The sequence below is a fragment of the Bos grunniens genome, chromosome 25, assembly GCF_055505025.1.
Source record: "Bos grunniens cultivar Pamir isolate PY7600 chromosome 25, Bosgru_T2T1.0, whole genome shotgun sequence".
Taxonomy (NCBI): Eukaryota; Metazoa; Chordata; class Mammalia; order Artiodactyla; family Bovidae; genus Bos; species Bos grunniens.
This window is the reverse complement of record NC_141189.1, coordinates 17715221-17743149: the sequence shown is the minus strand read 5'-3', so window position 1 is coordinate 17743149 and position 27929 is coordinate 17715221. Positions and strand designations below refer to the sequence as shown.

Sequence of the window (27929 nt, the reverse complement as noted above, 5' to 3'; positions counted from 1 at the left end):
AGTCCATGGGATCACAAAGAGGCAGAGAAGACTAAGCAACTAACACTTTCACTTTTTCACACCGCAGGCATCCTGGTTACCCCGGATGTGGAGGGCGGCCTGGAGGGAAGAAGGCCTGAGGGATGAGTCTCCCGCCATAGAGGAGACTCACAGAAGCTCATAGAGGCTTCACCTGCGGCTCAGCCCCTCCCTCGCCCCCTTCCACTTCCTCTCAGGGAGGGGGAGGCGGGCAGAGGGACCTGATGGCTAAGGGCTCAAGAGGCCGCACGGCTGTGGTCCCCGCCCACTCCACCCCACTCCCCGCCCCAGCACAACCCAGCTCTATGACCCCAGGCAGGCAATCTGTGCTTCAGTTTCTTATCAGTGAAATGAGGAGAATGAGCAGCACTGAGAAGATGGGGCGATAAAAGAATCAGAGTCAAAGAACTGACACTTGGCTCCGAGCCAGGCACATTCTCTCCATGGGTCTTCCACCCCCACCCCACAACTGACCACGAAACAGCTAACAAAGTGCAGGCTCTCCCCCAGCCCTTTCCCCCACCTTTGTCACGTTCTGAGACAAGTCATCAGAGTCGAAGGTCTCTCTGGGTCGCTGTGGGGTCCTGACAACAGCACACGGGGCGCTCACACCGGCTTGGGAACCTGCACAAACGGCCTCAGGCCAGAGGTTCAGGCATCACTCTGCCTGGTGCGAGGACCGCCTCCTCAGCCTCTGGATGGATGGCTTAGGTCCCCAAAGCTCTTTGAACATGACTGACAGACGGAAAGGCCTGGGTAAAAACCAAGGTGTTGAGCAGGAAGGCCACAGTGGGCCTTTTCTGAGGGCTCCGAACCGGGCACAGTTCAAGAATGAAACCTCACCGCGCGGCGAAGCCACTCAGTCACTTCTCGGCCCCCTTGGGCCCCTCCGTGGCGAGGCTGCTCACCTGCAGGCCAGCCCCCGTGCTCACAAGCCCCAGCACTGGCCTCGGGGCTCTCCCAAGCACGGGGAGCCTTCCCGTCTCATCCCCCAAACCTCAAAGTCATCAGTGGGCCACACCGTGGAAAGTTCTGCAAGGACCACAGTGACCTCCGTGCCAAGTCTACTGCTGTCTGTCCCCGTCTGATTCTCCGGGATCCTGCCCCAGCCCCTCACCTGCCGCCAGCCTGCTCCTTCCACTGCATGGCCCAGGCAGGTCCATCTTTCTGCTCACGGGGGTCAGTGGAGAGGCCAGCAGGTTTGACCCCTGTTCCCTCCTGGGGGGACAGAGGAGATGGAGAAAAAGACTGGTTCCCCCTACGGGCGCCCCCTCGGGAGAACTGCCTCCACCCCTGGGTGAAGTCACCCAAGGCCCAGAATTTAAGTCACAGGATTCTATGCCTTTCTCTACTCTTTTAAGGCCTGTCTAATAGTTTTTTTTTTTTTTTTTTTTTGCCATATTAGAAGGTCTGTTTCTTTTGTCTTAATTATTAATGATGTAAATACTCTTCATAGTTTAGCTAGTGCCCTTTAATCAATCTTGTCACTTTTAACTTAAAGAAATCACTATTTTTAACTAAACTGTTTTTCCCTCTAGTACGATTCACTGTCTAGGCTTTAAATTTTCCTGACAATTTTCTATTCTTTTCATGTTTATGCTCGCCTTCTATCCCCTCTGTTTCTGATCTCCATTCTTTTTAATTCCAGTTTTCTGGTTCCAAAGCTCTTTAAAAGCTTTACATTTATTTTACTGCATTTTAATCCTTCTTGGTACGGCTCATTTCTCTTTTTTCTTAGCTGGTATACTTTAATCCTACTGTAACTTTTAAAATGTCCTCTTTTGCCATTTTAATGACCAGAATTTAGTTTGCTATTCATTGTCAAGTGTTTGTTGGATGCGGTTTTTATTTTTTATTGTTATTTTAACAGCTTTCTTGAGACGTAATTCATATGCCACACAATACACCCGTTCAAACTATGCAAGTCAATGTTTTTTTTTTTGTAGAGGGGCTTTTAAAAATTTATTTACTTTTAATTGGAGGATGATTGCTTTACAATGTCCTGCTGGTTTCCGATGTACATCAACACGAATCAGTCCCTGGTATACATGTCCCCGCCCTCCTGGGCCTTCCTCCCACCCCACACCCCATCCCACCCCTCTGGGCTGTCACAGAGCGCCAGGTTGAGCTCCCCGAGTTACACAGCAGCTTCCCACTAGCTGTCTATTTTACATATGCACGCGTGCATGCTAAGTTGCTTCAGCCATGTCCGACTCTGTGCGACCCTGTGTACAGCAGCCCACCAGGCTCCTCTGTCCACAGGATTGTCTAGGCAAGAATACTGGAGTGGGTTGCCATTTCCTTCTCCAATTCTACATATGGTAATATATATATTTCAATGCTACTCTCTCAATTTGTCCCACCTTCTCCTGCCCCTGCTGTGTCCAAAGGTCTGTTCTTTGTGTTTCTATTCATGTCCAGCAAACAGGTTCAAGTCAATTTTTTTAGTGTATTTCACAGGTATATGCACCCGTCACGAGTCAACTCTAGAACATTTTCATCCCATGCTTTAGCTACCACCCCTCTGCGCCCCCACTGCAGCCTTTAGCACTCATTACCTACTTCTAGATTCCCTATTCTGGATTCTCCCCTAAAAGGAATCACACAGTAATGGTCTTTGGTGATTGGCTTCTTCCTCTACTGAGTGGTCTTGGCACTCTGGCTGAAAGTCAGTTGACCACAGAAGTGTGTTTATTTTTCTGGCTGCGCTGCATGACATGCGGGATCTTAGATTCCCTATCAGGGATCAAACCTGTGCTCCCTGCAGTGGAAGCATGGAGTATTAACCACTGGACGGCCATGGACTTCCACATGTGGGTTTATTTCTCACTCTCAGTTCTATCCCATCAATCTCTAGGTCTATCTTTGTGTCAATAAGTACCACGCTGTCTGGATTACTGCTGCTCTGTGGTAAGTTTTGAAATCAGAATGTGTGATACCTCCTACTTGATTCTTCTTTTCCAGGATTGTTTTAGCTTTCTGGGTATCCTTTAATTCCAGATGAATTTTAGAATTAGCTTACCAGTTTCTAGGTGACACTTCCCAGGTGGGGAGGGTGGTAAAGAACCCACCTGCCTATGCAGGAGATGCAGGTTTGACCCCTGGGTCCCAAAGAACCCCTGCAGGAAGGCATGGCAACCCACTCCAGTATTCTTGCCTGGAGAATCCCATGGACAGAGGAGCCTGGCGGGCTATAGTCGATAGGGATGCAAAGAGTTGCACACGACTGAGCAACTGAGCATGCACACACACATCTGTTTCTACAAAGACATCAGCTGGTATTCTGATAGGAATTGTGTGGAATCTGAAGATCAGTTTGGGAAATAGGGGCATCTTAACAAGGTTAAGTCTTCTGACATAGGAATAGGGGATATTTTCCCATTTACTTACGTCTTAGATTTTTGTCAACCATCTTTTATAGTTGTCAAGTATGTGTTTTGCATTTGTTTTAATTATTCCTGTCTTATTCTTTTTGATGCTACTGCAAACAGAATTGCTTTCTGATATTTCACTTTCGGATTGTTCATTACAAGGGTATAGAAATACAGCTGATTTTTGTATATCGATCCTGTTCTGCAATCATGTTGAACTTGTTTTTCTGTTTTTGAAGAGTTGTTGGGTGACAGCTTAGGGAAGAGCCCACATCATAAACAGGAAGCTAAAGATGCTAAAACACTTCTTCATAGTTGGACTCACCTTGCCACAGAACCTGGAAACCCGCTAAATGCCTGCCTCAGTCATTCAGCCCCAGGGAACCCAACTTCTGTTAACTGCTTCCGACTGTGACCCTTTTCCGAGGATTACAAAGTTAACTTCTATTTCTCCTCCCTTCTGTTCTCGGCACAATTTAATAAACACAGAATGACTGCTAAACACTTGGAGAGAATAATCCAAATTTGCAAAACAGATCAGTTCAGGGTGAATGTTTCCATTACCGAGGTTTTCTTGCTTTTGCAAAATAGGTCACAGCGGCTTTCTGTAATGCATTTGAAATATGCCGAAATCCGAACTCTTTGTTTATGGGCTTTTAGAAACAACTCGTATATATCCAGGCACACCTGTAAATTTACATGAAGCAATACATCATCTTTATTTATTATTTAAGTCTTGCTTATTCCATAACAGCTGGGAGGAAAGATTTTATGTTAATTTTGCAAACTGGGAGGACATACTTCAAGCCAGGAAAAGATGAAAACTGTGCAGTTATCCCTTATCTCTTGCATTAGGAAAGTCACTGAAGGGACACCTAAATTAAATTCCCTAAACATTTACTTAGTACCTGCTCTGCTTCCCTGGTGGCTCAGATGGTAAAGAATCTGCCTGCAATGCAGGAGACCTGAGTTCGATCCCTAAGTTGGGAAGATCCCCTGGAGAGGAAAACGACTACCCACTCCAGTATTCTTGTCTGGAGAATTTTATGGACAGAGGAGTCTGGCAGGTTAGGGTCCATGGAGTTGCAAAGAGTCAGCCAGAACTACAGGACTAACATTTTCACTTTCTACCCTGTTCCCAGCAGACAATGCACAGGCATTGGCTTCTCTGGTGGCCCAGACAGTAAAGAATCTGCCTGCAATGTGGGAGACCTGGGTTTGATCCCTGGGTTAAGAAGATCCCCTGGAGGAGGGCATGGCAACCCACTCCAGTATTCTTGCCTGGAGAATCCCCACAGACAGAGGAGCCTGGCGGGCAAGAGTCAAGACACGACTGAGCGACCAAGCACAGCACAGGCATTAAGGACAGAAATTATGTGAGGGGTGGAGCCACCACCCTCAAGGAGCTCATGACTTAGTTGGGAAAAAAGTCACACAGATAAATAACAGGAGAAGGGAGGGGAAGTCTATCCATGAACTCGCACAGCTGAGAGGTGGTAACAAGATACCAAGCAGGGCCCTGCGGGGCTCCTGGACACAAAGCCTTTCTGTGTCCCCCATTTCTCTGATTACAGGAAACATCCTTCATTCAGCCTCCAAGACATTCCTTGAGTTCCAACGGGCTTATCCAAGCAGGGGATGAAACAAAGACCAGGGAGAAACAAAGAGTTAAGAGCAGCCTTGGGGCGAGGTTCTGTTTCTTCATCTACAGATACACACAACAATGTCTTCAAACCCCCTGCAGGTGGGAGTGCTTAACAGGATGGCAGGCTGCCCACAAGCATGGAGACCCAGACCTGCTGGACCTGAAGGGTGCTGATGAAGACCCCTACCTGTGTGCTCAGTCATGTCCAACTCTGCAACCTCATGCACTGTCACCCGCCAGGCTCCTCTGCCCATGGAAGTTTCCAGGTGAGAATACTGGAGTGGTGTGCCATTTCCTTCTCCAGGGGATCCTCCTGATCCAGTGACTGAACCTGCAGCTCTTGTGTCCCCTGCGTTGGCAGGCGGATTCTTTACCATTGTGCCACTTACCTCAGCATCAGTCCCTCAGAAGAATGCAAGTTCTTCACTGCCTTGATCCATATCACCAACCCCCGACCACAAGCCTCGCCCACAAGAGCTCTCCCTGTTCCCCAGGGAAGGGGGTACGGTTCTTGAGAAGCCAGCCTACTGTGTTCTTCTTTGCCTGACAAAGAAATAAAGCCACTTTTCTTCTCCACAACTCTGTTTCCCCCTATTTCCGTTCAGCATCAGTGTACAGAGAGCCAAGGTACTGGCATCACACATGGGCATGAGATGAGCCTCCTGACTGGCCAGAATGGGCTCACTGAGTGTGTGCATGACAATCTGAAAATGCTGTCATCTCCTCAGCTTAGGTATTTGCCCTCTTAACCTTGCCACTGCCATCCTTAGTACCCAGTCGGCGCTGTGAGTCGTGCTCACCCTTCCTCCTGGCGTTGGGCCTCGGGAAATGAGGGGTCACTCATCTTGGGACGTGAACACACCTTGAAGCTTCAGGCAGATGACATACCAGACTGAAGCCGCTGTGGGTTACATAGCAGCAAACAGGGCGCGCTTGGTAAATGGGGAAGCTGAGTCCTCTCGACAGGGGGTGGCGCCTCTCTGCCTCGCTAACTGCTAGTAAAGAAATACAGTTCAATGTCGCCTGGTTTTACTTTTAGAGAGGAGTGGAAAGTCTGACTTTGTAGGTCAAATTTCTGATTTTTAAATGCCAACAACTACAGTTAAAAGAAACTCCATGACGCCAACAAAATACATTGCCAGAGGTGGCCTAAAGGCCTTGCTCGGGGTACACTGTCTCCTGTAAGTCCCACAACACTCTGGAAAGAAGCTCTAGTATTACTCCAGATAATCCTGATGAGGAAACTGAGGCAGAGAGCGGTCAAAACTCAAAGGAAATTCCACTAGGAAGTGACAGGAAGAGAATTCCAACCCAGGCTGTCTTACATCAAAGTCCACTCAGGTATTTGTTAGTTTCAAGGGGCAAGTTTGAATTTCTAGGTGAGACCATGAAGGGGGCAGGTGCAACTTCTAAGAGAATGACACGGCCCATAGACGTGACATAAAATGATTACAATCAACCAGGTGCAAGGCCGTCTCCCACTAGACCTTCCGCCTCAGTATAATATATCAGCACACCAAATGACACACCCAGAGGAGCCACGACCACAAAGGTCGAAAAGGGGGCCGTGGCGCAAATCCTGGAAATCCCCACTTCTTCCCCCAAATAGCAGAACACTCCACCCATTCATTAGCCTATGTAACTACTCGCCCCTATAAAAACTGACCAACCCACACCCTGGTGCTTCTCTTGCCTTCCAAGAGGGCCCACACTCTGTCTGTGGAGTGATTCCTCCCTGAATAAACCTTTTTTCACTTTATTATGGCTCATGCTTGAATCCTTTCCCATGGTGAAGCCAAGAACGCGTATTGGTGACTGTCCCAGGGACGTGGATGTGATCTGGGATATAACCATCCTGTCACACCCCATTCTCTTTCCTGTAACACAGGGACCTCAAACCATGGAGAAATCCAGCAAAATAAACATATATATATATATATATATATATATGTATGTATTCACATATATATTTAAAGCTATTTTTTTCTTAGATTTATCTGCTTATATTTAATGCCTTTCTTTGAACGTGTGTGTTAGTCACTCAGCTGTGTCTGACTCTTTGTGAACCCGTGGTCTGTAGCCCACCAGGTTCCTCTGTCCATGGACTTCTCCAGGCAAGAATACTACAGTGGGTTGCCATGCCCACTCCAGGGGATCTTCCCAACCCAGGGATTGAACCCAGGTCTCCCGCACTGCAGGCAGATTCTTTACCATTTGAGCTACCAAAGTGACTTTCTTTCAATAGGTCAGAAATAAAAATGCTTATTAGAGCCACAGGTCACGCTATTTTCAGCATTCAGATAATCCTATTTCCAAGTCAAATGCTAGGTGGAAATCCCTAGCACACCTCTCAGTTCCCAGAGCCTTTTCTTGCCTGCTCAGCAGCCAGGGGAACCTCCTGCTTCCCTGTCTACCAAAGGCTGATGCTCCCCACTCCTTCCCTTGAGGAATTCCAGTCATTCAACCAGTCACACATCTACTCAGCACCAAAGACACTTATAAGTTGAAGTCTGCTCGAGGGGGGCTTCCCTATCTCCAGGGGCTCCTGGTTTTTATACACCTGTTGTGTGGTCATATCAGTGTGTTACCATCTCCTTCACAAGACTTTCAGACACAAGAAAGTCAGACAGGGTGGGCAGTGATTCCAGTAACTGAAAAAGGAAGTAGAGGAAGAGACACAGCTCCCTCAGACTGGCAGTTCAGTCACTCAAAAGGCACACCACCTCCTCCTGCAGGCAGAGCTCTGGTCTGTCCTCATTTAGCACACATTCTCCAGAGCTGTTAGCAGTCTCCTTAGGTTACTTGCTATGCTCTAAGTTTTAAAACTATACATCTTTTAGTTTTAACTGGTGTTTGTATCTTTTTTTCCCATTTGCTTGGTTTTCTCTGTACAGATCACTAATACTCACTCAGAATCACTGCCAGCACACAACTTTCCCGACACACGTCCACAGGCACTCGGCACCTCATGCTTTGTATGGACTCCTGCCCTCCTAGTGTCGGTCATAATGATTTCCCTTCATCATCTCCCCAGGGCTCCCCTTGTCCTGGCTCTTTCTGGACCCAATGCTTTCCTGTCTCCTGGTTTGGTCTGTCATTTGATGGCGTACATCCTCCTATCGCTTCCAAAAAGGGAACTTGGAAGATGAGAGATGAATTGCTTCCAATCCGCTTGTATGAAAATGTTCTCACACCTCGTTGATGGTAATGGTGAATAAAGATGTCCAAAGTGAAAGTCCATCCCTTTTAGAAAGTGGCTGATGCTGCACCAAGGTCTCCAGCTTCTGTTACTACTGGGGAAGTCGGATATCTCCTCTCTGGAGGCTCTTCAGCCCCAGGCTTCTGAAGTCCCAGTCTGTCAGATCTTGGTGTGGGTTTCTTCATGTTCATCATGCTAGACATCTGCTCAGTCTTTTGATCTAGAACTTGACTCCTTCAGATCTGGGGAAAATTCCATGTCTGTCATTTCCTGACTGTCATCTCCTCCTTTCTACTCTCCTGAACACACTCCCTTCCTCCGCCCCCAACTCAAGCCCCGACTGTGTGGAGGTTGGATCTTTGAGGCTCAGCTTCATATTTTCAACTGAACTCTCCTATTTCTATCCCTTTTGAGTTCCTATTCTTCCTGGGGAGATTTTCTCGACTTTCTCTCACTATCTTTCCTTCCACTAAATCTTGCATTGCAATGTGCTCTGCTTAGTCACTCAGTCGTGTCCAGCTCTTTGCAACCCCACTGACTGTAGCCCATCATGCTCCTCTCTTCATGGGGACTGTCAAAGCAAGAATACTGGAGTGGGTTGCCATACCCTCCTCAGGGGATCTTCCTGACCAGGGATCGAACCCAGGTCTCCCGTACTGCAGTAGTCCTATTTACTTCTAAGAACTCCTTTTTATTTTCTGCATGTCCCTCCTTTATTCATAGCCTCTTGCTCTGGTTTCTTGGATGCAGTATCTTCTCTTCCCCCTTTGTTTTTCTCTACTCCTCATTTTGCTTCTATTTCCTAGGTTAATTGGTGTCTCTTACATTCATGTTAAGTGTTCTCAGCTGCTTGGTGAAACATTAAAATGCTGCATTAAAATATTTTAAAACACCTGTGTTTTGCAGCCTGGGGAGAGAATGCCAGTGTGTGGACTTCCATGAAGGGTGAGCAGGCACAAGCTGGCTACTGTACTAGGAAACCCCTAAATTTCAGGATCTAGAGAACTTTTTCTCTTGGACTGGTCAGTTTCTACAGAAAAGAATCCTCCAGCTGCTGGCCTCGAGGACTGTGTAAGCTTGGCTGCCAGTGTTCTAGGAGCCACGGGGGAATGCAGGGAGAAATCCTACCTCACAGTGTATGGAGATTACACATCGCCTGTTATCAGCTTTGTACCCTGTCTCCAGCTGCATCTCATGTCTGAGTCTCGAAAGCCTCCAGTGCATCTTCTCTCTTTTAAAAAACGTGTTTACTTATGGCTGCAATGGGTCTTCAGTGCTTCCTGTGGGCTTTCTCTAGCTGCGGCAAGCAGGAGCTCCTCTTTGTTGTGGTGCACAGGCTTCTCGCTGTGGCGACCTCTCTTGTGAGGCGCACAGGCACTAGGGTTCAGGGGCTTAACAGCTGTGGCACACGGGCTTAGTTGCTCCTCAGCATGTGGGATCTTCCCAATGTGTCACCTGGGCTGGCCGGTGGACGCTTAACCACTGGACCACCAGGAAGTCCCCAGTGCATCCTCTCTGGAGGTATGTCCAAGGAATGAGGATTCACTGGAGGTGCTAATGAGGAAGCACTGTTAAGCCACAAAGTCCAGACCTCTGTCTTTGTGGGAACCGGCTTGCTACCTTCTATACCAACTAGGGGAGGGGACCTGGGGGGTGCAATGGTTCTTCAGACAGACTTAGCTCCATCCAAACTGGGGCTTTCAGAGGGCCCTGGTTTATCTCAGGTTTGAGGTTTCCATTTTTGGCTACTGTCCCGCACAGGCATTCAGCTTTCCAGTCTGCTTGGCCAGTTATCATTTATCCATCTGCCTCCGAGCACAAAAAAGCTGACAATCTCCTTGCTGTCACATTCCTATGATTGCTAGGGAGGAGCTGGGAAGAGTACAGATAAACACATCTATTCCTTCTGTCATCTTTTACTGACAGCTATGACCCTCAGCTTTTTAAATGATTTTCATTAATCCAGAGGGAGCATGGGATAAAAATCAAGAACAGAGAAAAAGCAAAGGACTAAAGGTTTTTAAAGTTCCATAGTCCATTGTCCTTAGTTTAACTTTCTTGTAAGGTTCAAATCTCACCTGTGCCACTTTCTGATTGCTTAACCTCATGTATGTTACTCATCATCTCTTAAACTTAACTTTTCTTACCTTTAAAATGGTGATAATAACACCGACCTTGCAGGGCTAGAAAATGCGATCATGCAACACAGATCAGGTACTCTAAAAATACTGGCTGAAGAATGAATAAGAGGGTTTAGATAAGAAGAAAAAGAGGAATTTGGTTTCTGAACACCAGGAATGGGAGATGTTGGAGGGACATCCATATAGACATGTTTGCTGAGAATGAGCACAGGTTTCATTCAGCAAACATTTCCTGAGTGCTTTATATATAGAAGGTCCTAAGACAGGCACTGAGCAATAAAGAATTGAATAAATAACGTGATGTCATCCCACTGCAGGGCAGAATGTGGTAAGAAGACAGGCTGGTGCTTAGAGGCGAGAAGTGAAAGCCGGCCGAGCAGCCCAGTGAACGGCTGAGCCTGCCTTTACCTTTCTTGGTCTTGCAAGGTCCACGTTCAGGGTGGATCTCTTTTAAGGGAAGAGGCACCACCTTGGCCAGCCCCGCGTTCAGCATGTACTGGTACAGGCGCTTGAATGTCCTCTCGCACAGTCCCTGCAACATGTAAATGCGGCGGTTAGGTTCGAGCACGCCGTGTGAAACTACCAGAGGCCCGTGTAAATGAACAAGCGGGGACCAAGTTAACTGATGATCTTGAATGAGGAAACACTGGGGGCACTAATGAGGAAATACCGCCCAGCCACCTTGTCCCGGGAACAAAATGAGTCTGGAGCAGCATAGAGACCATGCTACTTTTTGATGATGAAAGGGGGAAAGAGATTTGCCTGAAAAGATCCTGAAAGGATACACCTGAAAGGGGTGAGAATGAGGCAGTTGGGGGCAGCACTAGACGATTTCCCGTATACTTTTTCATAAGTGTTTTGGTTTTTTAACCAAGTAAGTGTACTGTTAATTTCTGGGGGTGGGGGGCCATGCCATGTAGCAGGATCTTAGTTCCCTGACCAGGGATCAGATCCTCGGCCCCTGCAGTGGAAGTGTGGAGTCTTAACACTGGACCACCAGGGAAGTCCCTACTATTAAATTATTAATAGATATATACAGACACACACACAACTCTCACAGGCAGTGAAAGAGGGAAAAAAAATTAAATTAAAAAACTTTTAGGTTAAAGAAAAGAAAAAACCTTTAGGGACTTCCCTTGCGGTCCAGTGGAAAAACCAAAATAACCATATCTATTCCTAAAGCTGTCAGGGTTACCAAACAGCCGCCACCAGTGCAGGCCATGTGTTTCCATCTACATGCGTTTTTTTCTTTTTTTGAAGAAAGAAAGTTACTTGCCAACATTGAAAAGTGAGAGATATCATGCTAAAAAAAAAAAAAGGAAAAAAAACCCACAACAGATTCTGGCTTCTCTCAGAAAACAGGATGTGGCAACAAGTCCTAGCTTGTGGTTCATCACAACAGTAGCCGGCGGGAGGTGAGGACCAGCTGCTCCTTCAAGACACGCACACCTGGCCCGGACGCCCCAGCCTTCCCCAGCCATCGGACCCCTTACACGGTGAGGCTGAAGGGCAGTCCTGTTTATCACCCTTTTTGTGCTGCTTTTCTCTCAGGATAGCTAAGAGGAAAGTGGAAGATTTCTTGAATCCGTACTGATGTCAAGAAAAATTTTTTGTTGTTTTTGGCTGCACCACACGGCTTCCAGGAATTCAGGTTCCCCTGGCCAGGAACGGAACACGGGCCACAGCAGTGAAAGCGCTGACTCCTAACCTCCAGGCCACCAGGGAACGCCCTCAAATACTTCATACCACCCTCCAGGCCACTAGGGGCCGTTTCATTCCGCCACCTCTAGACCAGCGAGGGAGGCGATCACCTGATCCAAAGGAGGCGCTGCCAGGAGTGGTCTGTGGCGTCTCCCAGGCTCCCTTCTACACTGTGGGGGAGAGAGAGAGCGCGTGGCCCACGGGGAGAGAGAGAGAGCGCGTGGCCCAGGGTTGCTGCGGCCGCGTATGTGGCGTCTCCCAGCCTCCCTTCTACACTCTGGGGGGGGGAGAGAGAGCGCGTGGCCCAGGGTTGCTGCGGCCGCGTACACATGATCACCTCTCAGATGAGCCTGGCTGCTCGGCAGCAGAACATATGGTCATCAAAGAAATATAGACAACTCACAGACACATTCAGCCCCCTGGCACGTAAATGGCACCTATCGTAAATCTAGCTGTGCCCCCAGCACCATGGAAAGTCCTTGAAGACACCCATCCATCAAACCCCAGCACTCTACATATAGCCCTGAGCCCTGGACCACCCTACAGGAGAGCTGCCAAGGAGGACTCCCATGACCTGCCCACAGGATGGAGGGTGGTGGAGTCCTTCCCTTACAGGGGGCTTCCACGGAGGACTTGCACAATCTGCCCAGCTAAGGAGAGAGGTTAGCCTCCCTCCCACTCCCCTGAAAGACAGCATCCACATTCAAAGCATCCACCTCGTCTGGAGGCTAATTATTTACTAAATCCTGCTCAGCCTTCTCTACCCCTATTTCCAGCTACTGTACAGACATTATTACCAAATCAAAGTCCCAAAGATCTCCATAGTCTATAAATCCTACAATCAAATTTGTCATGAGACTTCTCCCGTGATCCAATGGCTAAGACTCCATGCTTCCAATGTAGGCAGGGGGTGAGGGTTTGATCCCAGGTCAGAGAACTAAGATCCTACAAGCCCCACAGTGAGGCAAAAAAAAAAAAAAAAAATAACAACTACAACTTTTGTATGCCTCGTCCTTGAGCAAACTCGCTCCTCTTTCTGAACTGTCTACCTCAGTCATATACTCATTCAACAAACACGGGCTGAGCGTTCACATGTGTAGGGCCGTCCTCATGGTGGGTGGTCGGCACACAGGGTCCCTGCCAGCAGGTGCCTACCCTCAAGCTCTGGTCCACCCTAGGGAGGGGCTGTCACTCAAGACAGACAACAGATTCCTTCTCCTTTGTCCCCCTCCCCCAACACTCACACCCTAGCTTCAGTCCCTCACCAAGTCACCCCCCTATTCTGAGGCCCCAACACCCACCTCCACACCCCGCCTCCAACCTCCCCTCTGCCCACCAGCTTATTTCCTAAACATTCTTCTTCTGGACTTCTTGGTGGCTCAGAAGGTGAAGAATCCACCTGCAATGCAGGAGACCTGGGTTCGATCCCTGGGTCAGGAAGATTCCCTGGAGTAGGAAATGGCAACCCATTCTAGTATTCTTGCTTGGAAAATCCCATGGACAGAGGAGCCTGGTTGGCGCCAGTCCATGGAATCCCAAAGAGTCAGACACGACTGAGCGCGCACATACTTCCACGTCATCTCTACTTAGAAACTGCCACCAGCAATTCCTCAGGCTTAAGGCTGAAACCCAACTCCTCAGCCTGGCACTTGAGACCTTCCTTATCTGGCCCCAACTTTCCTTTCCTGCCGCCTCTCTTACTACTCCTGAGGGGCACCCTGCTGCCTGGCTGCCCCTGGGTCACTGCCAACCTCGGAAACCCCCAGTACCTCCCACTGCCCCAAGCCTTTGCTCCAGCCGGTCTCCCCATGTGTCCTCGGGGCTCATCTCATCTACAAAGCCCAGCGCAGCTGGAACTCACTCTACAAAGCTTCTCCCAGCTCTCCTTTCACGGAGCTCAGACGCATCCTTCCAAGGAGCAGTCTGGCCTGAGCGTGTCGTCATGTCAGTCTCTCCCATTAGACGGCTCCGCGACAGCCTGAGACTGTCACCCTGGTTAATTTCTGTCACTGTGCTGCGGAACACAGTTCTGACTCCGAGTGGACACTCACTGAAGTATCTGTTGCGGGTTTCCCTGGTGCGTCAGTGGTAAAGAATCCGCCTGCCGATACAGGTTTGATCCCTGATCTGCGAAGATCCCATATGCTGTGGAGCGACTAAGCCCCTGAGCCCTAATGACTGAGCCCACCCGCTAGAGCCTGCTGGCTGAAACAAGAGAAGCAACTAGAGAGGAGCCCCTGCTTGCCATAACTAGAGAAAAGAAAGCACGAAGACCCAGCACGGCCAAAAATAAATAAGTTTTTTAAAAAAATTAGAGTATCTGTTGAATGAATGAATAAATAAATGAATAAACAATGTCCTTTATCAGTCAAATTCTGTCACTTAGCTCTTCCCCAGTGCTGACCTGAGACTGGACCCACCCCCTCTCTCTACCCTCGAGTAACTCCGAAGGGCAGAGGATATCAATCTCCAGTGTCCATATGGGCTGGACAGACAACAGAAAGAATACAGTGGGGCAGGTATTTCTTCACTGAACGTGTAGGAGTCTCCTTATTCTTGACTAGGGTCTCTCAGGAAGAGGCCTTGTCAGTCTACCTTTTATTCCCCACTTTTGACAGATACTCAGATACTGAGAAATACTTCCTCCTCCTCAGCAGCAGTGCTCACAGAGAGACAAAAGGCACTGCCCAGGTGCCTGAGAGCTGACAGGAGGTGTAAGGGACCTGGGATGGGAGTAGAGGGGCCGGCAGAATGGGCACTGGCCAGCGAACAGCCAGCTCCATGTAACTGCTGTCACGAGAGACCACAGGCCCAGGCTGGCCAGAGCCTCTGATATTTCAAGAGAAGCTGATAACTTAAGATTTTGATGCAAAATCTCATTTCTTATAAGACCCTACTACTACGCCAAAGTTCTTCTTAACAATGTGCAGGCCAGATCTGACCCACGAGCTCGATTCGTAATCTCTGCCTTTTTATTTTTTGGCTTCATCCTGTGGCTTATAGGATGTTAGTTCCCCAAGCAGGGATTGAACCCAGGCCCTTGGAAGTAAAAGCACGGTGTCCTAACCACTGGACCATCAGGGAAGCCCCATAACTTCTGTTTCAAATAGACGGGCATGTGATGAATTGAGCCGTAGAGGAGACAGGTCTCCCTTCTCTCTGCACAGTGAGATCAGGGAGCAGGGCCTCCCCAGGGCAGCACAGGTGAGGAGCTAGGATCTTCCTGGAGGCTGTCATCAGACTGCAGGCTCTTCTGGGGACTAATTACTATGACCCCGCAAACCTTGACTTTAGGTCCTACCGTTTCACCTGCAGGGCAATCTTATTTTCTTCCCATTTTCAGTGTCGGCTCTTTCCGAACTTCTACCAAAGAGCGCTCACTTCAGACGGGAAGCAGTAGCCCCCCAACCTCAGTGCTTTCTCCCCTCACTCTCTCTTCATCACCGCCTCGGTTCCTGGGCCCAGAGATGAAGCAGGTCCACCCATAACTGCTTTATTCCCTGTGTCGTCTCACCTCTTCTCAGTACAGTCACCCTGCTATTTCAGTATAAAACTGGAAACAGGGGACTTCCCTGGTGGTCCAGCCACTAAGGCTGAGCTCCCGATGCAGGGGGCCCTGGTCAGGAACTAGATTCAATGTGGTGCAGCTAAGAATTTGCAAGCCACAACTAAAGGTCCCTCAAGCTGAAACTGAGATCCAGCTTGGCCAAGAAACAGAGGAAACACACAAACAATCAAATCTTTAAAAAAAACAAAACCTGAAACAGGAGGGAAGGGGGCAGGGCACAAACTTTAAAAGAATGACACAGCTCAGGGACATGACACAAACTGATTAAACCAAATTAAGTCCAAGATGGTGGACGAGTGGGCTTCCACTAGACCTCGAGCCTCAGCATGTGCCCATCATCACACATCAGCAAGCTAAACAACACCCCCACAGGCGCTATGACGGTTCTGGGGCTAACAGCAGAGGCCAAAAAGCGGGTGGTGACCCAATTCCTGGAAATCCCCATCCCTTCCCCTGAAATAGTTGGGATAATCCTCCCCCTCATTAGCCTATGAAACTACCCAGCCCATAAAAACCAACCACACCACATTTTTGGGCTGCTCTGCCTTTGGGGATGGCCCACACTCTATCTGTGGAGTGTGCTCCTAAGTGAATCCACTTCTTACCTATCACTTTGTCTCTCTCTGAATTCCTTCTACAAGGAGATATCAAGAAGCTGAGCTTCAAGTCCCAATCTGAGTTACACGGTTACAATACCAGTGGGAAGAAAATTATAAGCCTGATTATGAAATGAACTGATTATGAAAGTAAATCTTAATGCCCAGATTCACCGCTCCACGGGAACTTTTATAGCTGGACTTGGCACAAACCCCAGGGGAAAACCAAGGCCACCCAAGAGCAGGAGGGGTTTAAATGAAAGACTGAGCCCTTTTTCATTCTGTATAAACCAAAGGAAAACTCTGCTTGTTTCACGAGGGGCTGGGGGTGGTCAAGCCCGTAACAGAGCTCTTGACTGCAATGCACAGAGCCTTCATTTGACAAAGATGCCCACTGGGGCACGGACGCTTTCAGGCCCGCACGAGGGCAGCCGGCAGCTCACCAGTTCCTCCCTCAGCTTTCCCAGGGTCTCAGTCCGGTTATTCCGTGCGCTCAGTAGAGTTGAAAGCTTCTCCATGAGGATGTCGTATTTGCTCCTCCTGTGAGAAACACAAACACTTCATTTTTTTAGACCTATTAGTAATGACTGCCTATTTTTTAAAAGATGTCAAGGTTTATATGACAACATATCAAACTACGGAACCTTGGTCTTCAGTCTCAAGAGAACAACTCCTGTCCTTTACAGTGGGAAGACTGGGGTAGGGGGGGCGGTCTGAGTGGTTCAGTCACACGGCCAAGGTCACCTAACTAGCAGCAGTGTACAGACTGCACTCTGTGGCTAAAACTTTCAGGAAATGATTGTTTAAAATGCTTACATCTTTTGATCATACTGAAGAATTTCTTTAATTTAAAACAGAGAAAAACTGGTTTGGGAAGTTTTATTTGTGGTCTGTGCTATCCCTCAATGGGTCTTACAGATGCTAAGAAAAAGATTAGAATAATCATGGTTAACAGGAAATAAATTTATGAGGAAAGATACTTTTTCCAAGAAGGTAGAAATTTTTTAAAACAGGACTTAAGTCAAATGAATAAAGACATCTTTAGATGGTTATTAAAAATGGGTTAAACAAGATGGACATTTATGTGATTAAAACACCGGGTTTTGATATTACACTTCCTAAGGTTAAATGCAACAAAAAAGGATGTCCTAACTGGTCCTCAACATTAAAAGTTAAATAAGTCATTCTATTTACCATTTACAGTTTATGTACCATTAATGTACAGTTTAAATATGTACAAAATTATATAAGTATAAATATAAATTTGGGCTTCCCTGGTGGCTCAGTGGTAAAGAATCTGCCCGCCAATGCAGGAGACGCAGGTTCGATCCCTGGGTTGGGAAGATCCCCTGCAGAAGGAAATGGGAACCCACTCCAATATTATTGCCTGGGAAATCCCATGGACAGAGGAGCCTGGTGGGCTACAGTCCATGAGGTTGCACGAGTCGGACACAACTTAGTGACTAAACAACAACAACAAATAAATATAAATTATATAAAGGGAGGGCTTCTCTTGTGGCTTAGCTGGTAAAGAATCTGCCTGCAATGTGGGAGACCTGGGTTCGATCCCTGGGTTGGGAAGATCCCCTGGAGAAAGGAACGGCTACCCACTCCAGTATTCTGGCCTGGAAAATTCCACGGACTATATAGTCTATGGGGTCGCAAAGAGCTGGACACGACTAAGCAACCTTCCCTTTTACATATAAAGGGAACAAAAAAATTTACACTGAGATAGCCAACCAGCAACTATTTGGGCCAAAGGGCCTGAGTTCCTTGGCTCAACCCTACTCTGGGGATCCCAGAGCCCTTTATATAAACTGATAAAATGGACAGGAAATAAAAGAAGGAAAGAAAAACTTCTGAAACTCCTCCTGTAAGATCAAAGCTTATTGATTAGATCCTAATGAAGACCAAAGTTAAAAGGTATCAAAGTAGACAGAATTGAGATGAAAGTGTATAAAATTGGTATATTTAACTGGGCTTTATTTAAGATGCTTACATCTCTTTTGCTTAATTATATTGTGGGGCAGACGTGTTTCATTGGGGAATGTGTCCCCCGTGTTGTATTGTAAGACCAGGTATATATCAAGAAATGTACCTCTCAGGAAATATTAACTCAACCGTTAAAGGAAACCAATAGGGTTACCTGAGCCATACAAATAAGTCAAAATGGAAATTAATATTCAAGGGCTAATAAAAATAAAAACGGTGATTTTGCTCTGGGTTTAACTTGTAAACTCAGAAGATATTTGCTGAACACCTTATACAAACCTTTAGAGGCATGATAAATTCTAAGTTTTAGAACACAGAACTCATAAACTTTAGTTTACTTATTGTCTCACTGATAACATAAAGTCAGACAAATCAATCTTTCAGAATCATTTAGGTGACAGACCTGCTCTTGGGGGGATGTCTTTCTCTTGCAAATCTCTACAAACCAGAAATATAAAGTATAGGTCATAAGGATCTGAGATTGAGCCTCATTAATTAGGTCAATCAGGCAAGACTTGAAACCAAGAGAAAAAAAAAAAGTGGCAGTTTTAAAATTCAAACCACAGGGAATACTCCCTCGGCCAAATTTTACAAATAGTAAAGCCTTAGTCATCTGAGCAAGCAACTTCAATGTATTCCAACTGTTCTTCGTAAACTAGTAAGTTTACATTGTCTCCTGGGTCGGGAAGATCCCCTAGAGTAGGTACAGGCAACCCGCTCTAGTATTCTTGCCTGGAAAATTCCACCGACAGAGGAACCTGGCAGGCTACAGTCCATGGGATCACAGAGTCAGATCTGACTGAGCGGCTGTGCGCGCACACACAAGTTTACGCTGCGATACCTGACTCATGAGGAGCCTTTTTTTTTAAGTGAAGCCGTGAGATCTCCAGTTTTGCCTGTTTACACTGTATGTCTGTGCACGTGTTATACATGAGATATCTCTACCTGGGCAAAGTATTATCAACACTGAATTTACACACCATATGATGTCACTTACACGTGGACTCTAAAATATGGCACAAACAAACCTATCTATAAAACAGAAACACGCTCACAGACATAGAGCACAGACTTGTGGTTACCGAGGGGGAGGGCACGGGAAGAGAAAAGGGACTGAGAGATGGGGATGAGCAGATGTAAACTGCTACATACAGGGTGGATAAACAGCAAGCTCCTAATGCACAGCACGGGGAACTACACTCAGTACCCTGTGATAAACCATAATGGAAAAGACTATAAAAAACAATGTCTACATGTGCGTAACTGAGTAACTTGGCTATACAGTAGAGACTGGCACAGCACCGTCAATCAACTATACTTCAATTAAAAAAAGCTGAATTAATAAAGCGCTCTATTCAATTTAAAAGTAAGAGCTTACAAATTAAAGAAAAGAAACTGGCCAAAATGACTTTCAGGTTCACGGGAACTGGGAAATATTCAATATTAAGCTGCTATTTGGTATTAAAGTTTAAGTTTGTTGATTGAATCATGTCTTTTTAATTTGTCTGTGGGTTGGTCCTTTTCAGGGGGGAGGGGCATGCTGGCATTTGAGGTCTTAGTTCTCAACCAGGGAAAACCAGATATGCCAAGTTAAGGAATTAAGTGCTCTTCTTCGTGTGGGAAGACGCAAGAGCCAGGGCTTACTGAAATCATTCTTTTGATGAGCTCCTCAGCTATCTGGGCCTGAATCCTACGTTCTCACATCCTGAGTTTCCTCAGGGCTCACCGGCTCAAGCAGGATGGGTGTAACTCCTGATGTCTGTGACATCCTTGCTTACTGATACGGCAGGAAATAATTCCATTCTTCACGCCCTTTGTTGCAAAACTTCTATATAACCTGGTTCTCCCTACCTCGTCTCCTCAGAGCAGTTCTCTCAGGGTTGCTTGAGATGCTGCCTTTGAGGCTTAAAGTCCTAAAAATTCCCACCGAATAAAATATAATCCTCAACTTTGAGGTTGTATTTTTTGAGTCAACAATACCGTAAAGTTTTAGGAGGCATCTATTTACACATTTCCTTATAAATCAGATGGTAAGAGAGGATAGGGATGATTTCACAAAGAAGTTCAGCTTTTTTAAAATTCAGGCACAAAATGTGAACCTAGGTCTCCTTCATTGAAATACAGTGCTCTTTGTATTAATCAGGACACACCTCTGATTCTGCTCTCACTTTACTGGTGTGAAGGCCCTTCCCTTCCTTTGCATTTTTAATGTGAAGTACAGGTCATAATAAATGCTCACAAGCTAATGGCCACCACAGGAAGCTATTAAAGGAGCCCAGGGCTCCTCAGCTGCGGGGAACAGGGACAGAGTGAGGGGTTTGTGGGGAGGGGGTTGTGCTAGGAGAGGGGCGGAGAGAAAGATATTGTCATGCCACTGTGGAAGGCGAACTTGGCTTTAACTACCCACACAGGTCTAGCAGCAGCAAGGGCAAATGTATGGGCTCAGGAGACTTGTTCATTTGTCCTGCCTTTCCATGAATGAAAGAATACACGAAGGCACAGATATTCACTGCTTAGGAACGAGCACCAAGCTGTGCCAGGGCCTCTCTACAGAAGAGGGAAACAGCGGTTCAGTGAGGTCAAGTGACTGTGCCCAAGTCAGGAGCAAAGAATTAAATACAGATCTTGACTTCAGCCCCTTGTTCTCTCTTCTACCCACAGAATTCTGTCGCCATAACAAATCAAATTTGACTTATCGGCTTTTCGTTCTACCCTCCCCCTAAATTTCACCGAAACGTTAACAGTCCCTACTGCTGGGCTGTGGGGCGAGAGGTATTTCTTCCCCCTTCTTTTCTATATAATTTCCAGATTTTCTAAATAAGCATGGCTTATTTGCATAATCAGAAACAGATGGAAAATATCTTTTTCCTAAAAGCTAGCCATATTTGATTTCGCCTCTAGGATTTTGGTTCTTTTTTTTTCTTTTCTTTGTTGGCTGCACTTCAAGGCACAGAACTTCCAGACCAGGCATTGAACCCGCACCCCCTGCAGGGGAAGCCAGATTCTTTACCACAGGACCACCGGGGAAGTCCCGCCTCTAGGAATTTTAAAGGCACAGGACACCAGGCTGAAATACAGAGGTAAGGAAGCGCTCCGGAGTCTACACTGTACCTGTCCATGTGAAACCGGTTCAGGAGGAGGAGGATTGAGTGCTGCTGGGCCCCGGTGGGCAATCGGATCACATGGGACTGCATCGTAATCAGCCCATTTTTGTTCAAAATTTTCCTGTGATAGTGAAGCTTCCCAGCATCAACCCTGGAGGAGAGGAAGAGAGCAGTCATTTTGCTTTGCTGGTTACTTTCACCCCACAATGCAGAAGACGTGAATACCAGAGACACATCCCCACCCTCTCCCCCCATCCAATCAACCTAGGAGAGCTGCTGCTATGTGACAATGGCCATGGACAGCAACCCAACCTAAGGCGCATTCTGGTTTGCCAGATGGGCTCAATTTATGCCCACTGCCTTGCATTCCTTCTGGTCAGCTCCACCTTTCACTCTCAAAATATCTAGTTTGAACAATAAATTCTATGGTCACCGTAGGGTCTGTTTTTTTTTTTTTTCCTATTTTTGGCCGTGCCATGCAGCATGCTGAATCTGAGTCCCCTGACCAGGGACTGAACCGGTGGCCCTTACAGTGGAAGGGCAGGGTCTTAATCACTGGACCACCATGGAAGTCCCCCCTTTTCGTTTTTTTCCAGGGTCTCTTCAATGAGAAAGTACCATGCCTTCAACCACCACAGATGCTGGGACTGCCCAGGTGACAGGGCCTGATGGTCAGGGAGCCCCGACATTTACAGCAGAATAGCAAAGCATCCTCTTACTTGAAAGCAGTGCTGTGGAGGTCTCGCTGGAGCTCCCCCTGCCACCGGGACCGGCCTAACCGCTCCAAGATGCAGTAGGAGAAGTCCGGGAGCTTCAAGTCGGGGTCGCCCTCAAAGCCGATCAAGGCCCGGTACCGCATGTCCTGGGAGGCAACAATGATCAGTTTCTTCCCCCACCTGCAAACCAGAAGCCACAGAGGGAAAAAAAATCACTTTAATTTCTTTAAGAAAATCGAAAGGTTTAAAAGCAGAACCTTAGTGAACCATGGTTTCCTGCTTCTCCTCAGAGGTTCACAATCCCCAGTTAAGGAAGTTTCCATCCTTAGAATCACAAGAGGGTTCAGGGGGAACAGAGCCAGTCTCACCACTTCCTTGCCCGGACCCCTCCCAGTCCTGCCAGGGCCTGGGACCCAAACCCAGACTACTCCCCACCAGAGCCTGGAACCTTCTACACACCCCCACTGCCTGGCTCTGCACCCACAATGGCCCCATTGGTCCTCTGCCCACCTCATCCTTAGGCTACTAATTCTCATCCTTTAGATCACTGCTCAGATACCAACACCTCAATTCTCCATAAAAATGCTAACCAAAAGGCCATCCCTGCCTCTGACCATTTCTGGACTCATCACACACCTGGCACTCTTAGAAATGGCCACATTTTGGGGGGCACACGTTCCTGCTATAAGCGCCCTAAGTGGGAGGGGGGCAGGTTGTCATCTGGGTCCCCAGGACATCCTCAGTGTCTTCAATGGTTACAGAAGGGCCTCTGTAACCATCTATTAAGTGAACGAACTCGCCTCCTGAACTGGACTGAGAAAACAAAACTTCAGAGTCAAGAACAGGGCCCCGTGTGATGGGTGAACCTGCAGTTCTTGAGAGCAGACCCTGGGACAAACCATTAGCTCCTCCTACGGTCTGGGTGTGTGAAAAATAATGCCTGCAAAAGAGGTCAAGCCCCCATCCCAGCAAGGCGCTTCGAGAAGCCCTGGCTTGGGATATAGACTTCTCTGCTGAAGCTCAATAGTCCCCAACGCTGAAGACAAAGAGACTCCGCCCTGGGGCCTTGCCTGCTGACTTATTAATAAATGGCCGTCTTGGGCAGACTGTCTCGGGTCCCAGCCCTGCCGCAGAGATCCCACGAGGGTGTGATGGCAGAGAAGCCATCCTTACTTACTCCTTGGCATAGAGACACACCAGCTGGAGGAGCTCCCTCTCCCAGGGGAGTAAGTCACTAAAGGTCTGTATGAGCGCCCACGGGCTCCCAAGCCCTCCCATCTACAGGCAGCATTTATTCCTCCCAGCCTGTGGTTTACAGATGCCTGATCCTAAGGCCTGTCTTCACTCACATCACTCAGCCTGACAGTTCTTCCTCCTGCTTCCCTCCCACCGCCAAAAAACAGATGATTCCACTGCTCCTACCGAGCAGGCAAAAAGTAAAAAGCTGAGATTGCCAATGTTTTCATTTAACTGCAACTTCCTTCGCATTGCTTGTGACCCAGTTAGTCTTCTGTATGGTCCATCTCTAAAGAGTGTTAGGCAGCAAATACGCATGATGGACAAGACAGTCTCCTTTCTGGGTCTGCACGTCACAAACTTATGACCTGTGTCCTCGAAACAGGTTCATTAAGTTAAAATGGAAGAGCTCAGCTGAGAAAAGTTTGAAAACAGGGACACTGACTCGCTGCTTTAAAAATGTATTCAGGGTGGTTTACCCCCGTCCTGTGGGAACTCCAACCTTTCCCAGTAGCTGACTCTAGGACTCGTGCCCGAGGCCTGATTTGCTGACTGTGGTCATCAAATTATCCAACACTGATTAAATGCCATGCAAAGAACCAGCAATGCCAAGATAAATAAAAAATGGCATCTGCCTTTGTGGAGCTCACAGTCTAATGAAGAGAAAGACAAGAAAAGAAATCACTTATAAGGGGATGCGATAACTGAGACTGGGGTTATGAAATGACATGTACAAGGAGCCCCCAGTTCGGGCCTACGAGTGTGAAGAGAGCTTGTGGGCTGTCACCAGGGAGAGCTCTCAAAGAGGGGGGTTCCTGAGGAGGCAGGAAGCCCGATGGGGCAGGGGCAGGAAGCAGGCGCTGCAAAGCTCCAGGAGGGGAGGGGGGATCCAGGGGGACAGAGAGCGAGTGTGGCTGTTTCTTAGAAGCTTGGCTCCAGCAACAGTCAGTCACAGGGGATCTGAGGTGGGGAGAGGGTCTTGTTTTAAGACGAACGAATCACAGTGTCAGGCTGGGGAGAAAGCAGTGTGGATAGGGAAAAGCTGAAAATAAAGGAGAAAGATGAGCCAGCTAACAGAGGCGGGAAAGAGCACAAGGTTCTGGGGAGAAAGAGAGGAAGAGAATCACTGGCGGAGACAGGGCCTGGTTTCCGTCTCCTCTGAGGTGAGGGAGGAGGGAAACGGGGGCCAAGCCTGCAAGCTGAGGAAGAAGGTGGCAGCAAGGTGAGTTCACGCTGGAAGCTTCTCCCTGTTTGTCAAGGAGGAAGGGAGGTGGGGATGGGGCGAGGGGCTTGGGAAATCGGGACCCTGACTGAAGACTCACAAAAGGACTGCTCACTAAGCAACAAAGGACGGAACCTGGACACAAAGGGAAAAGAAAGGCAGCCTTCCCCATCCCCACCCCAGCCCGAGCAAGATCAGCCCCAAAGGAAGCGGAGTGATGAGGCAGAGGGCCGGCTTAGTTAGGGCAGGGTGGATGCGCTCTGAGAACACCGGGGCTGCACCCCGTCCTGGCGCACTGACCACACACCCCAGCTCAAAGCAGGACGATGCCCACCGGTCTCCCACAGTGCAATCGAGTTACCTGCCAAAGGCTTCCACCATCGTGCAGCGGGGCTGTAACATCTTGGTTCTGATGTCGTTGGTAATGTTCTTCCTCTCCTTGAAGTACCGGCATGAGCCCTGGATGCCATCTTTATTCTCCAAGATCATGTGAATGGGGTAGACATCCTCCAGAGGGACCGGGTCCCTCCTGGACTCCACGATGCCCGTTTCCAAATCAATTTCTTCATACCTAAGGCGGGGAGGTGGGGGGGGGGAGTGCACAAACGTCGAACTGCAGCTCAGCCTCAGAAGTAACACATGCTGGGTGTGTTCTTCTGACAACCTCTGGCCGAGGTCGGGGAGAGGGAGTAAGAGTCCCTGGTCTCCCTGCCTTCCTAACGCAGGACGTCTTGACAAGCACTGTCTCTGAGTCTCCATCCCAGACAACACAGATCTTCCCAGGAGCCTCCACGTTCACCCGCAAGGATGAATGGTGAAATTGGAACCACCTTCCTGGCCCCACCACCTTCCTTGCTTTTCGTTTTCCCTGCAAATCCTGTGCCTGGTTTCCAAACCATCAAGTTTGGACTTAATGACTCAAGGCTTCCCTACTCAGAGATGTCACCTTTCCATCTCTTTAACTACCCCTCTTTCACTTTCACCCATTTTTATGGTTTTCAATTATCACTTGGCATGTTAACAATTCTCACCATCAAATCCTTAGCCCTGTTTCTTGCCCCCAAACACTAATCCTGTTTTCAACTGTCATGTTTGATGAGATCAAAACCAAAGTTATGACGGCCACTTTTTCTCCCAGTGGCCTTTTATCAACACCATGGAGACATCCTGAGTTGTGCTTCTTTTATCCAGTCAGCTACGTTTGTCAAGTGTTCCTTCGGAATCCTGCTCACATCCTGCGCCTGTCAAATCCCATCTGCATTTGTCAGTGCCTTTCCTTCTTGCCCTGTCTGTAACCTCTGCACTACTTAACCCTCCATTCTCAAATCACACCTTGTCAATTCAGGCCATTCTGGCCTGCTGTCCTCTGGCTCTCCAGTTATAACGTCCCAGGCTTCTTTTGAAGGCTCCTGGGCCTTCATCCACCCCAGGGGCCATGTCTTAAGGCTTCCAACCACACTACACTCTCTCCCAGGGAGGGTCCTGGCCAAGAGCTTCCATTACCAGTCACAGGGGTGACTCCATGTGCCCAGCTCAGTCCCACTCTCTGACCTGCTGACCCTCCCACAAAGCTAGATGTTGACCAACCAGAATCTCCAGGGTGTTTCAAGATTTGTTCAGCATATTCCCCACTTTCCCCCAGGTTCAGCCTCCCTGCTGCACTTCTGTGGTCCCCATCACAGCAAAGGGTAGCAGTCATCAATTTTAACAGAGAAGAGCAAAACCTGGATCTGTTTCTTTTATTTAACCTTTGCCATTCGTTGCTTTTGTTAATATAATCACTAAAAGGATGCTGTCAATAGCTGTAAGCAATCAAAATGGCTTGCCTCAGGGGAACCTGCCCCAACCCACCCCCCACCCCCCCATCTGCTATAATGGTAAACTGACTTGCCTTTGTTCATCTCACAGGGATGCATTCTGACCCTGCCCACCTGTCAATAGCTGCAGAAAATAAGAAATTAGCACATCCTTTTTCCTCTGCTGGCCCAGCCAAGAGATAGTCTGCAAGATTCCAGTATTCTTGCCTGGAAAATCCCAGGGAGAGAGGGGCCTGGCAGGTTACAGTCCATGGGGTCAGAGTCGAACACGACTTAGCAACTAAACAACTACTTCTCATGCTGGCCCAACCAAGAGATATTCTGCAAGACTAATGGCCTTTCAGGGGCTTCCCAGGTGGCCTGGAGGTAAAGAATCCGACAGCCAAGCAGGAAACACAGGTTCAATCTCTGGGTTGGAAAGATGCCCTGGGAAAGATGCCCTAACCCACTCTTGCCTGGGAAATCCCATGGACTGAGGGGCCTGGCGGGCTACAGTCCATGGAATCACAAAAGAGTTGGATATAACTTAGTGGACAGCAACAACAACAATGGCCTTTTAACTTTTTGCCTCACCTCTTCCACCCTTAACAGAAACTGGCATTCAAGAATCTGGTACTCAAGGGTGCTAGCCTGCCGTCTTCATGGATGCTCAGTTTTCTGAATAAAGTCGCTATTTCTAGCCTCAATATCCTGTCTTCTGATTATTGGCCTGTCATACACTGTGGTGCTGGAGAAGACTCTTGAGAGACCCTTGGACAGGAAGGAGATCAAACCAGTCAATCCTAAAGGAAATCAGTCCTGAATATTCATTGGAAGGACTGATGTTGAAGCTGAAACTCCAATCCTTTGGCCACGTGATGCAGAGAGCTGACTCAATGGAAAAGACCCTGATGCTGGGAAAGACTGAAGGAAGAAGAAGGGGATGACAGAGGATGAGATGGTTGGATGGCATCACTGACTCAATGGAAGTGAGTTAGAGCAAACTGCGGGAGATAGTGAAGAACAGGGAAGCCTGGTGTACTGCAGTCTGTGGGGTCACAAGGAGTCAGACATGACTGAGCAACTGGACAACAAGCAACACACTCAGATGCCCAAAAGTCAGGAACTGGATGGCATCATCCTCCAGACCTACTTTTCTTTATACCCCACACCCAACCAGTCATCAAATCCTGCAGATTCTTCTGCCTCATGTCTGATTCCATCAGCTTTTTCTCTTCATTCTCACACCCAGCATGGAAAGCCAAACCCTGACTGTTGGTTCGTGAGTGGATTACTACAGATCTCTCAGCTTCACTCTTTGCCTCTAGTCTGACCCTCCCTTTGGTGGTGTAGGCTTTAAATGGATTAGTGCAGTCCAATTGGTAAGGGCAGGCTGGATTCTGAACCAAGACTTCCTGGATTCAGTTTCTAGGTTCTGCCCCTGCTAGTAGACGACTCTCTCTCTGTCTCAGTTTTCTTTCTCTTGAAGGAGATAGGGATAAGAATATCCTGCTTTGTATAAATAGTACTTAGTATATTCAAGAATCTTAGAACAGTCCCTGCTTACAATAACCATATACATAAATGTCAACTATTATTCTTCATTCACTACTTCCAGTTCTAC

The 27929-nt window shown here is 47.8% G+C and overlaps 1 protein-coding gene across 2 annotated transcripts in view; it reads right to left on the bottom strand.

The window, feature by feature from the left end:
• GTF3C1 (general transcription factor IIIC subunit 1) overlaps nucleotides 1–27929 on the bottom strand; it is a 79822-nt gene that overhangs the window by 50399 nt on the left and 1494 nt on the right. For both annotated transcript variants that reach the window (XM_086375191.1, XM_086375190.1), the window contains exons 2-6: nucleotides 24871–25080; nucleotides 22055–22231; nucleotides 21343–21486; nucleotides 16683–16779; nucleotides 10783–10906 (exon numbers count right to left, since the gene is read on the bottom strand). In XM_086375191.1, the coding sequence (XP_086231317.1) occupies nucleotides 10783–10906; nucleotides 16683–16779; nucleotides 21343–21486; nucleotides 22055–22231; nucleotides 24871–25080 (752 nt within the window). The remainder of the gene's footprint in view (nucleotides 1–10782; nucleotides 10907–16682; nucleotides 16780–21342; nucleotides 21487–22054; nucleotides 22232–24870; nucleotides 25081–27929) is intronic.